The sequence below is a fragment of the Pelodiscus sinensis genome, chromosome 4 (genome assembly GCF_049634645.1).
Source record: "Pelodiscus sinensis isolate JC-2024 chromosome 4, ASM4963464v1, whole genome shotgun sequence".
Lineage (NCBI taxonomy): Eukaryota > Metazoa > Chordata > Testudines > Trionychidae > Pelodiscus > Pelodiscus sinensis.
The window spans coordinates 70866063-70878317 of record NC_134714.1 but is presented as its reverse complement, the minus strand read 5'-3'; the positions used below and the strand labels follow the sequence as shown (position 1 = coordinate 70878317).

The 12255-nt window shown below is 44.2% G+C and overlaps 1 protein-coding gene across 1 annotated transcript; it reads right to left on the bottom strand.

Annotated features, from left to right (window-relative positions):
• Nucleotides 1-405: 405 nt before the first annotated feature.
• ERH (ERH mRNA splicing and mitosis factor) lies at nt 406-12185 on the bottom strand. Its single transcript, XM_075927339.1, has 4 exons — nt 12027-12185; nt 8835-8922; nt 6410-6530; nt 406-861 (listed from the first exon to the last, which is right to left on the bottom strand). Exons 1-4 carry the CDS (start codon nt 12027-12029, stop codon nt 759-761), a joined length of 315 nt encoding a protein of 104 aa, XP_075783454.1. The 5' UTR covers nt 12030-12185; the 3' UTR covers nt 406-758.
• Nucleotides 12186-12255: the final 70 nt, after the last annotated feature.

The window sequence follows — 12255 nt, the reverse complement described above, 5'->3', positions numbered from 1 at the left end:
GACCACTATAAATACGATGTTCTTTATCACCACAATCATTAAGATATTTAAGAATTGTAGCTGTCCTTTTAAATTGTGCATTACTTCCTAGGTATTTCAAAGATTTTTCTTCTTCTGCATACCATATAATCTCATACTAACCCTCTCCATTTTCACCAGCAATAATTCATGGGCTATTGCTCAAAGCCAGGAGCACTTAGTCCAAGAGACACAGCACTTTAACGCCTTTCTTCTACTGCAACACAGAAAAAGGTTTGCTCATATGAAGCTGTTCCCTATGCAACAGGGAATCTTTCATAATTTAGTCCGTATACTTCTTCCAAACCCTGTTATACGGTACTGGCCACCATAATTTAAATTACTCTAAAGTGCTTTAACAGTCAGATAGGAGTCCAGCACACAAGGTTTAACTAAAGCGTATTCATTTTATTTTCCACTAATAATTGGATATCCTACAGAAGGGCACATACAGTGAATCTGGCAAAGCTTATGAATAGCCGTAGAGGTTGAACAAAGTAGGATTGTAAGCTAACCAGATAAAAACCAAAGTTAAATCCCTGCCAAAGATCTTACATTTTCATCATTTACACTAAAAAGAGGATTTCAAACTGAACAAAATCCTTGTATATCTAACAATACATTCAGTCCTGGCTAGAGATTAACACGATGACAACAGGATGACTATGATACAAAACTTCTACTACTGTACACACCTGTTGTCCAAGCCCTCCCCAAGCCCCTTAAAAGAGCTAGCCCCATTATTTGCTTGCTTGCTGAGCCTGCCTGCGAAGGAGGACGTAGATCTTCTCCTTTATCCAGTCTTTATTATAGGGTTGGTATGTCTGAGTGTCAGCACGGTAACTAGGGAAAGAAAAAAAATGGTTAATACAATACTGAAGGACAAAAAAATGTTGCATTTCAGAAGAGGCTCAACAACTGTTCGTAAACATATCAAGTAATTATCCATATTTTACAGATGGTCAAATGAAAGCATAATCAGGCTTCAACTAAGTTGGAATTTTGTGTAAAGTGACCTTGATCAAGTTACACAGCAAATCAGTAGAAAACATGGAACAGAACCCAGATGTTTCAAGCACCAGTAACTAGGTCACCTTCTTTCTCCTTTACATTAAAATTTCAACTGTGTCCATCTACAGAAAATGAACAGACATCTCAAAATTAGAAAGCTTTACTTAAGTCATGAAATATTTCTTTAAAAATTGAAATGCTGATCTTTGAACTGAAGAGATGATGGGCATGGTATTCATTTTCAAATATTTAAGTGAGAAATTTGTAATTTAAGCCAGATTTTCTAACTGGGATTCAGAATAGTTAATAAAATAAAGCTCTTCCATTCACATTAGGCTTTATAGAGCAGTCTTCACTCACACCATTTCTTGCTCTGCCCTCCATGGAGATGGTGCTGAGAGGAACCGACTTTTAAGGTGGCCCCTGCTCCCCTCCCTCTTGCAAGGGGAAGGAAGCGACTAGTCACATCACTAGTCGGCTAGCCGATAATCTTATGCTTATTGGCTAGTTGCTTACATCCCTACTCAACCCAGGGAACAACTATATTAAAACATTGCCTCCACTTCTGCCAGTCCTACCTATGTCTAGCAAAAAGCAACTCAAGCTCATAAATCAAGTTAGATATTAGTACTTCGATTTGTTTCCCCTCATGCCAAATTTTAATCCTTAAATCTGACATGTCTCTTGAAATATGCAGTGCTTAACCTGGATACTCAGTTTAAAAAAAACAACTGTTGAACAAGATTAACAGAACATTTCTTAACACAGCCACCTGTGACAAGGACAAGAAACACATCATTAGAATTAAGTGGTGCATGGACCAAAAATTAAGGGTATGTCCACACTGGCAAGGTACTGCACTGTAACCTTCTCAAAAAGACACTTCCCTCCTGAGTGCAGCAAGTGACAGCACTGTAAAGAGCCAAGGTGGACAGTCCTACAGTGCTGGGAGCCACATTCTAGCACTGTTAACTACTTACTTCATGGAAATGATTTACCTAAAACCCAAACCCTAAGGGCACATCTACAGTACATGGAAGATCAACGCTGCCAAGATTGATCTTCTGGAGTTCAATTTAGCAGGTGTAGTATAGACTAGGGATGTAAGTGAGTAGCTGAATACCCGATAAGCCTAGGCTTATCAGAGCTGAATATTGCATCAGCAGGAGAGGACGAGCAGGAGCCGGTGCTAGGAGGGAGCCAGATTAAAAGCGGATTCCTGCCCCGCCCTCCCCCCCGACCATCTCTGTGGTGCTGCCTGCCTCTGGACTGGTCACGACCACAGACTACTCCAGTAGCAGCCCCTGTCCGTGGTGGTGGTGGTGGGGGGGTCCCAGCTCCCCACTGGGATCACCCATGGACAGGGGCTGCTGGACCCAGTGCAAACCGGGACTGAGCAAGTCCAGCTCAGTCCCAGCTTGTGCCATGTCCAGGACCACTGCGGCTCTGCAGTTCATATGTACACATTAAAAATGCATAGCCACAACAGTCTCAGACCCAGTGGAAGCTGGGACTGAGCCAGGTTTGCTCAGTCCTGGGCCAGAGACCTACTGCCACTGTGGCTCTGCAATTTAAATGTAGTAGGGTCTAGGCTGCCTGTGCACTTGACTCCTACTACGTTTAAACTGGAGAGCTAGAGCAGGGGTAGCTCCCTGGCCCCGCATGAGCCAGCACTGAGCGCTTTCCTTTATCTAATCGTGTAGTCGATACAAATTGTATCGACTACACGATTAGCTAATTACCTGCCTTTTAACATCCTTAATACAAACCCGCCAAATTGAACTCAAGGAGCTCTCCCTCGGTGCTGGTACTCTTTCTCCTCACAAGGAGTTAAGCAAAGCCACAGGAAAGTTTGCGCCTGTCAACCTCCAGCTGCGTAGATGGGGATTTCAGATGAGTCGACTCCATCTATGTAAGTTACTGCATATCTTTCTTCTGCTTTCCCCAGGCCTAAGAGAGCTCTCTCCCAGTGCTCTTATTGTGACCCCACTGTTGTGTCAAAGCGCTTCCACAGCTACACTTCAATTTTAGAAGTGTAGACAAAGCCTATGACCTAATCTGTAATACCTTTTGACTCAGTCCAAGATATTAGAGGTTTTACAAAACAATCTACCCAAGACTGTAAAAATGTTTTTCAGTATCTCTATGCAATCGTAATAGATACATTCAGGATAAGTTACTGGGTTTTTATTAATTCTCAGGAAGCACTAAATGCATCTGAAAAAATCAGTAATTGAAGCTACACTGAAAGATCAGATACCAAACTGCTTAGATATCTGAGCGACTACAAACTGTACATAATACATTACACACTAAGAGTGCCATCTGGTGGGAAGCTATAAGCTAAAACCATTTTGTTCAAACACGCTTTAGCTTTACTAAAGCTTTGACTAGGTACCCGATTAAAAAAGCATACTATTGTACTAGAATAACAGAGTACAATTTTTAAAAGTATTTTTTAAAACAAGGATCCTATCTTTAGTCTGTCAGAAAAAAACAAAACATCATGATTGGTCAACCCTGCACCACCCCAATCTCACTAAGGGCTTATCTAGACTACAGGGAAAAGTTGAAAGAGGATATGCAAATTCTGCGGGAATCTGCATATCTTCTTCAGATCACATTTTCGAAAGCGTAAAGTTTAGACACGGCTTTTTCAGCGAACCCCCATGACAGGGCAGCAGAACCCCGCACTTGTGCTGGATGCGACGGGGTCATAGCCAAGTCCCACATGCCCGCCGAGCTGGAGGCAGCGTGGTAGAGTGCAAGAACACCCCACCTCCGGAGGTGGCCTTCTAGCGCATGCTCCCAGGCTGCCACCACTGGCAGGGAAGGAGGGAGCGACCGGATGGGGGTGGATGGCGGGGCCAGAAGGGACCGGCTGGCATCCCCAGCACAGCCTCGCCCTTGCAGCGGGGAGTTAAAAAATAGGCGGCCCCCGGCGAGGAGGGGGTAGGAAGGGGCGCGGAGGGGGTAGGAAGCCGGGGAGGAGCTGGCGGAGAAGGTCCCATGCTGGAGAGGGCACGGAGAGGCCAGTTGGCCTGAGACACTTTGGACGGTAGAAGGTCAGGCGAATCTGTGAGAGCTAAGTGGGGGAGAACCCACGACTGGCGGGTAGGACATGGCCCATGGCAGGATGCAGGAAGGAGCCCCAGGCATTGGTGCATTACGGGAAACTCTATACCAGCCAGACAGGGCTTCGCCACCCTGTCCTTAGGGCCCTGGGTCAGGACCCGGAGTGAGGGCAGGCCCGGGGCCCCCTACCGTGGCCCGGCAGCTGTGAGAGTGGTGCAAGTAGCTGTGGTGGCGTGGAATCCAAGACTAATCAGTCCAGGACTGGGCAGGCAAAGAGACTACACCATAAGACTTAAGGATCACTGGTGAAGGGAGATGGGTGTTGGGTACGGTGGGGGACAGCCGAGCAGGCTGTGATGTGGCAACTGTCCCCTCGGAGTCGCAGGACGCTGGCCCCAGCAGGACTAAAGGGGAAGTTCGGTGGGCAGCCCCGGGGAGGCAGCTCCCAACTGGGCCATTGGGTGCCCCATGCTGGGCATGGCCTCCGATTGGGGGCCAGAGTAACACAGGCACCAGTCTCAGAGGCAAGGTGCATCTCCATACGCGTCTCCATACCCGTGGCCTCGAGGGTCAGCAGCCTGTCACCTCCCCTTTGTCAAAGCTGCTTAAACCTCATTTTTTGAGGAAGAGCGGCTTTTCGACAAGGAGGTGCAGGGGTTGACAAAAAAGCCGTATCTAAACTACTTTCACTTTCGAAAGGTGTTCGGAAGAAGATATGCAAATTCCCACAGAATTTGCATATCCTCTTTAGACTGTTCCCTGTAGTCTAGAAAAGCCTTGGGTGGGGATCAAGCACAAAAGGGGGAGAACTCAGGGAGACAAGATAAAGCCACAGAAACTCGTATAAGTGATCTTTTCATATCTCTCATAACTCAAATCCAAAGCCTGCAGGCTTTTTTCTAACTTCTCAAAATAGTGTTATAAAAAAAAATAATTTTTTGAGTGCGCTTGTTGTATTAAAAATAGCCTCTCCGTTGCTGAATCAAGTTTTGTAGACTTACAGATCTGCACATGTACTACAGTCTGTAACTTCCTGCAAGTGTCATCCAATGCTCTGACAACCCTTTTGCGGTTAACTTGTGCTCTGATTATGAAGAGCAGCTGCACCCATGTCAGCTGAATATACAGAAAAAAGAACTTTAACTGAATGTCAGACTTGTCTTATCTCTACAAAATTTTAGGATGCAAATGAAAAATTAGCTGAATATTTATGGTATGAAGACCAGTTGTGAATTGCTAGAAGTGCTGAGATTTGAATTGTATTTTCCACAGCAGAACAAAAGAAATGGGTCTAGTTACTTATTCAGGTGTAGGAAAGTATGCAGAGTTTACAATACCATCTTGAACTGACCTCATCTTTAATACAAAAATAAGAACACTAGAGACTAAAGGCAAGATGAATGATTCAAAACCATCTAGATGACTTAGGAACACAAACCCTGTTGACTCTCAGTAACAGTTGTGCTCGCAAGCCCCTGAGGTTGTTGGTTTTTTTAAAATCCTACCCCATGTTTCTGCCATGCAACACTCCATCTTGATCCATGTGAACAGATACTAAAACTGCAGCATGTTCTGTTAGGTGCAGCTTGCAGGCTCCCTCACACATTGCCAATATAGTCCTCAGTGGGTAAGATTTACCAACACTGCGGATTCTTCAGAATTAAACCATAATATAAAAGGTTTATAAGCATTCAGCTTGCATGAAAGACGTTCTTATGAAGTTTTTGTTAAGTTATGGATGAAGTACTAGCTCTTACAATTTATAATGGGATTTGCTATTCTATTGAATTTTGTTTGGGTACAAATACTTAGTCAAATATTATTGTGGATAAGATCTGAAATGGAACTATCAATTTCAGAGCTATGTGTACTTATTCTCAGACAAATGTCATGTTTCACTGCAACTTGCTAGGAGTGATATGGAATGCCAACCTATTTTATGCAACACGGGTGCTTCATCAACACAGCTAACTACACCATACTGAACATAAGAGCATTTTAAAAGGGAACCATCACTTATTTCTGATCAGCAACTGATAGGTACAGGTGAGAATAGCAAACAAGATTAGAATTTTTCAATTTCATAAAAGCACCTTATGGAGATGCTAATTCAATCACTGTACTGAACCAAAACTAATAAAATACAGATAAGATTATAAAGTATTACTTCACAGATTTTGTACATAATCTTGTAATTCCTTGTTACTTTTATAATATCTATTTTCCGCAAATGGGAGGGAAGCCATCCCCTCACCCACAAAACAGGATAGTGTCTAAAGCATTCACACAACAGCAAAGTACTTACACAAGACAGCTGAGGTCTGCCAGGTCATCAATAAAATCAAACAACTGGCTGATATCATATGTAATGGATGGGCTGTTGGGATTCATTCTCTTCAGATGTTCTTCATACATTTTACAAACTCCTGTAGAGAAAGAACTTTCAGTATCAACCATAATGGCATTAAAAGGCCACTGATTGCAGTTTGCCTCAAGTTCCTTTTGGTATTAAAGTTACAGGGAACAGTAAAGTTTATAGACACACATTAGGAATGGGAACAGGTATGCTGTAGAATTGTTTTAATAGACAATGCCAGTCAGTTTTAATATTTTATTTCAATTTTACAATGTTGATTAGTTCTCATAATTGTTTGTATAGCACCCAGAACACACTGATGTGGGAAATGAATTGCTGTTATTTACTAAGGATGTTAATTGTGTGACCAGATATGTGCTAACGGATAAGCCTGGGCTCATTAGGCAATCTTAAATTATACATACCAGCTCCCTGCCAGCACCAGTTCCCACCTGCCCCCTGTGTATAAACATGTAACTGCTTAAAAAGAATTCAGCGGTTACACATACACAAAAGATGTTTGCTAACATCCCTATTTACACCTTGTTAAAGTACAGGTTGAACCTCTCTGACCCGTGCCGAACCAGACAATTTGCCAAACCACAGGAGGTCAATGTCTAGCAGCATTACCAACACTTCTACTGTTTACTGGACTGTTAGAAAACATTTAGGGATTAATTAGAGCTAAACTGTGCAGAACACTGAGAGCAAGACATAATTTTACAAAGATATACAATATTTTTGGGTTTTTGGAGTGAGTATACAGGCCAAAAAAATTAAAATGATCATGTTGATGGTTCCAAGGCAGCAGTTAAGTTGACAAATCCTGGCAATGGAGCTGTCCATCAGGATCAAACAAGGAAGTAAATAGTTTCAAAATGGAGCAACTGACTTTGATGCAGGAAGAAAAAGTTCCTCTTTTCCAAATGTAAATAGATCAGATTATAGCAGGGATGAAAATGTGAAAGCAAGTCAATATTTCCCATCTTGGAAGAAAGTCTAAGAACTTTTTTTGGGCAACTCAAGAATTGTCTAGCTGAGGTAAACAAATTCAGTTAGTACATTAAGAACTAATGTGATGGGAAGTGAGTCTGGCCCACGAAAGCTCATCACCTATTAAACCATCTTGTTAGTCTTTAAAGTGCTACACAGTCCTGTTTTTTGTTAATGTGAGATAGCACAGTTTTTAAATGTTAACCCGGTCAGGTCTTATCTACATTATGTTGCTGTGTAATTCTAAATGAAACGCTCCAATTGTTTCATGTGTGGTTATGCAAAGCGAGGTTCTATGTTTCTCAGAGCCTGATCCTTAAGTGTTGAACACTCATTCTATTGACTTGAATGAGAGGAGTAAGCCTCATTATGAGAGGTGCTGAGCTACCAGTGAATCCTTAACAAAATCAGCCCTTTTTATAAGTGAAAACCAACCATCCCTGCAAACTAACGTGTGTCTGAAAGTCAAACTGACACTTTTTGGTTCTCACATTACTAGTAGCAGAGTTTGTGATTATTCAAAATAATAAGAGCTAATCAACTAAATAAATACTATTTCACTGTTCATAGCAGCATTTGGTTTGTAGGGGGGTAACAAATCAGTAGTTAGAAAATTAGGACATATCCGACAATAAGATGCACTTAGGCAGATTACTTGCACAGTACTAGGGGTGTTAAATAGCAGTTAGTAAGCTAATCAAGTAGCCAATGGAATTTCCACCAACTACTTGATTAGGTGAGAAGGGAGTCTGGTGTGGCTCTGCCTTTTAAATCTACTCACTACATTCAAAAAGCAGAGGTGCAGCACTGCATCCCTTGCAAGCAGGGACTCAGCTGTCCAGCTCACACCTGGTTTCCTGCTGTGCCTCTGCCTCCTCTGGCCCACCCCCTGCAGCGGAGCTGTTGCTGGGGGGTGGGAAAAGGGGAGGGGATAACCAACTTTTAAGCCAGCTCCCCTCAACACCCGCTTCTGCTCCCTCTGTCTTAGCTCTATAAGAGGCAGCATGGTGGGGGAGCAACTAATAGAGTAGCAACTCCACCAGCAGCTTACATCCCTACACAGTATGCATCTTATTGTGGTGTCAGTGCCTTAGCCAGTCAAGGACTTGGAATAAATACAGGGAGAAAACTTGTGAAATTATATAAAGAGTCTTTTTGAAATAACTTTCACCCCCATGTGCACTTCAGTTCTGCAGCATTCTGCTACAAGAATAGGGCATTTTTTTATTATGTTATTTTTATACCATTTCAATTTAAGAAAATTTATATGGAGTGGATTCTCTCAGCAGGTGAAAGTTTGGAAAAAATAATCAATAATAAACTGGTCTTAAGAAGAAGAGATCATCTAAAGCATCTTCACCCGAGGCGCAGCAATACTTACCTTCCATGCACTCATTCACTGATTCATAGTCAGCATATGTTCTCCCTTCTGGCCTCTTGGTAGGCTGAACAAGCAAAATTGTGTGAGACTGCACAAAAACAGGACAGACACACAGACTTAGAAATACACATTAAAATCCAAGACTGAACTGAAATTTAGAAAACCAACCCATGACACACAAATTTAGCTGTATTTCAAAGTAAACATATATTATGTACTTCTAACATACAAACCTTACTGTCTGAAGGGGAATCAGAATAAGGGCCTTAAAATGGCTTGGCATTTCTTCCTAAAAAAATCCTATGAGGTCACTGTAGTTCCAAAAACAAATGTCATATTATACCATGAATTAGAAATCAAAAAGAGGGCTGCCTTGCGGCATTGTTTTGGCCAGCAATTTTTTTTATTCCAATCACAGTTACATTAAACCTGGGATTGTCAATGCATACACGTGCGTCTCTCTTGGATAACAATTTTGGATTACTTCACACTGAATACTGGCTGCATTCAAGACATTATTCAAGGGCTTAGTCTCTTTCAAAAGATATGAAAATTTAGAAAAAAAAACTACTATATGGGAGATTTTGTGGATTTGTTTATTCTATGGTAAGTGCTGGCCATTAATGGTTTTGTTTAATTTCTCTTATTTGTATAAAGTTCCCCCCCCCCCCGCGCAGTGCAACAATGTCATCAGCCTACTTGAAAGTGGGTCTCAGCATCTCCCTTAATTACACTTCAACCAGAAACAACTGCTAAACTGAGATCTGTCTATAGATCTATCTGTAACATGTAGTACGTGAGCAATAGACCAATTAACAGCTTTTCTTCTATACAGCTTTGTTCCTTCATTTTTCTATATATACAGTGCAAGATTAACTAGGGATGTAAGCGAGGAGTTGAGTACTCACTCCCCCCCTTGCCCGTTGCTGCCTCTATATCAGAGGCAGTGGGGGAGGGGAGAACAGGAGCTGTCTCCATGGTGCTGTCTTCCTCCCCTCTCATTCCCCCCCCCCCCCCCGCCCTACACTGGCAGCAGCAGGGGTTAGGGGAGGCTGCCCTGAAAGGGGGAGGGGGGAGAGGTTGGTACCATAAATGATGGAAAAACAAGGTCAAACTTTCATTTCACGCATTGCAAATCTCACCTCAAGGTGAAAACCCAACACATGAGATTGAGTATTCAACATCATTTACAAGTGAACTCAAAAGTTCCACAACTATAGTCTGCAGTTAGTTATTTGAGAATGGATGTATTTTGATTTCTTGGACTGTAGCTAGCTCCTTGCACTGCTATTTCTTCAATGCATCTGATACCAGACGTAATAGAACTGTCGCCTGACCTGCTATAGCCACTTCTATTATGCTCTTATTGGGTTTTTTAAAAATGGCTTTAATAACCACCTACGGACATCTGCATGCAAACATGTTTACCGTAGCAAAAAACCAAAGTACTAAGGCTCAGTCCTCACCATTTACTCTGTACCCATGCAGAAAGGCTTCTATGAACTATAAATTAGCTCTTAGCAACATGACTAAAATGCTGCCTTCACAGCGAACATCAGAGAAGCAAGGGGTGGAAAAAGGACAGAACAGCACTGTTATAAGTACAATCAAGTGAATGAAGGTGGTATATAGCAGATTTTAAAAGTCTCAGAGGGGTAGCTGTGTTAGTCTTTAACTTTAAAAATGAGTAATCCTATGGCACCTTAGACACTCATCTGAATTAGTTATATTTTAAGGCAGAGGTGGGAAACCTTTTTTGGATTGGGGGCTGCTGACCCACAGAAAAATCAGTCAGGGTGGGAGGGAAGGGGAGAACACAAGTGAAAAGCAAAATAAAAAAAGCCCAACCCTCACTAACATGGAGCCCCAACTGAGAAGGAGAAAGATACTCCCCACATTCCCCTTACACACTAGAGCCTAGGAGGGCCCAGGCTAGTTGATTTGTATGCTCCAGCTCCACAACTGGAGAGCAGAGGGGGCTGGAGCACCCGCATGGGCTCCCCAATGCTGGAGGGGGAGAGAAGAGTCCCAAGCCTCGGGGGCCAGATTCAAGCAAGCTGGGGGCCACATCCAGACCCTGAGCCTTAGGTTCCCCAGCCCTATCCTAAGGTGCCACAGAACTACTCGTCGTTTTTAGGATTTTAAGTTACTTCTGATGTCAGCTAGAAGTAGTAGCTTGAGTTAATTGTAGAATTTCACTCAAAAATGTCAAAGATACATTAGCCCAGTGGTTCTCAAAGTTTCTGGGCTCCAGAGCCCTTTACATGTGTAAAAATTTATGTGGAGCCCCAGCGGTCCACTGATTGTATGTGTTGTACCTATCGATGTTTCCAGTTTGTCAACCTCACGGAGCCCTGGGACTCTGTGGAGCACAGTTTGAGAAACACTGCATTAGCCTATAAAAAGAGTGCTTACCATATTATCCTCTCTCACAGGTAGCTATTATATCAATCAATTACACTTTGTTTTCCTAACATATAAAGAGGGCCTTGGGTTCCAAGTGAACATAGAAACATTTGAATAAAAGGAACTTGTTTAACGTCACCAACTCCCACAAATTCAAAGCAGCAGCTCTTTGAACAAGGGTATATAATTATTGAAAAGTGACCCGCAAAAGGTTTTGTAAAAATTGGACTTGACGCTCCCTCGCCCCCGCGTGTGTTGCCCTCCCATCGGGGCCTTTTACAGGCCAAACAGACCGAGAATTTCTCGTGTCTCAAGAGGGCGAACGTGGGCCCCACGTGTGCAGCGGAGAGCGGGAGACAAAGCCCGGTCACTGAGCGGGCAGCGAGCTCTTGGCGGGGCAGACACGTGCTGCGGAGGGTAAGGAAGTTGCCTGCGGGCACCAACACGGGCCCGGCCCTGCCTGCGCAATGAGCAGCCAGGGCTGGAAATGCCCGTCGGGGAGTCAGGGCCCCGATCGGGAAAAAACCGCCACCCCGCGAGGGCCCCCGTGATCCGGCACCGACTAGCCAGGCTCGCCCCCGCCCCTCTCCCCGCGAAGCTGGCGCGGCAGGGAAGGGGCGGGGCCTGTGCCTCGCTCGGTCCCGGGGGCGGGAGAAGACACGCGGCTGGGGACCCCGCCAGGCCGCAGCGCTACGTCGCCCGCAGCAGACTCGTGCCCACCGGAACTACAGCGCGGCCCCACCGACCCGGTGCCTCCCACCCCGCCCGGGATCGGCCCCTTCTCACCATAGCGACTCGTTCTCCACAGCCCCGCTGACTGTGACGGGCCCGAACTAACAGCGCCCAACGGTCCCCCACAACCCCTCGCGCTAACCGGAAGCACTGCACCAACCGCCAACCAGCGCGCAGCTCCTTGCCATAGATTTCACAGCACTAGAGCAGAGCGCCGCAGGGCCTATTGAGAAACTGTCGCGAGAATGCCACACGGCGAGGCGATCCCCCTGGCGTTGTGCAT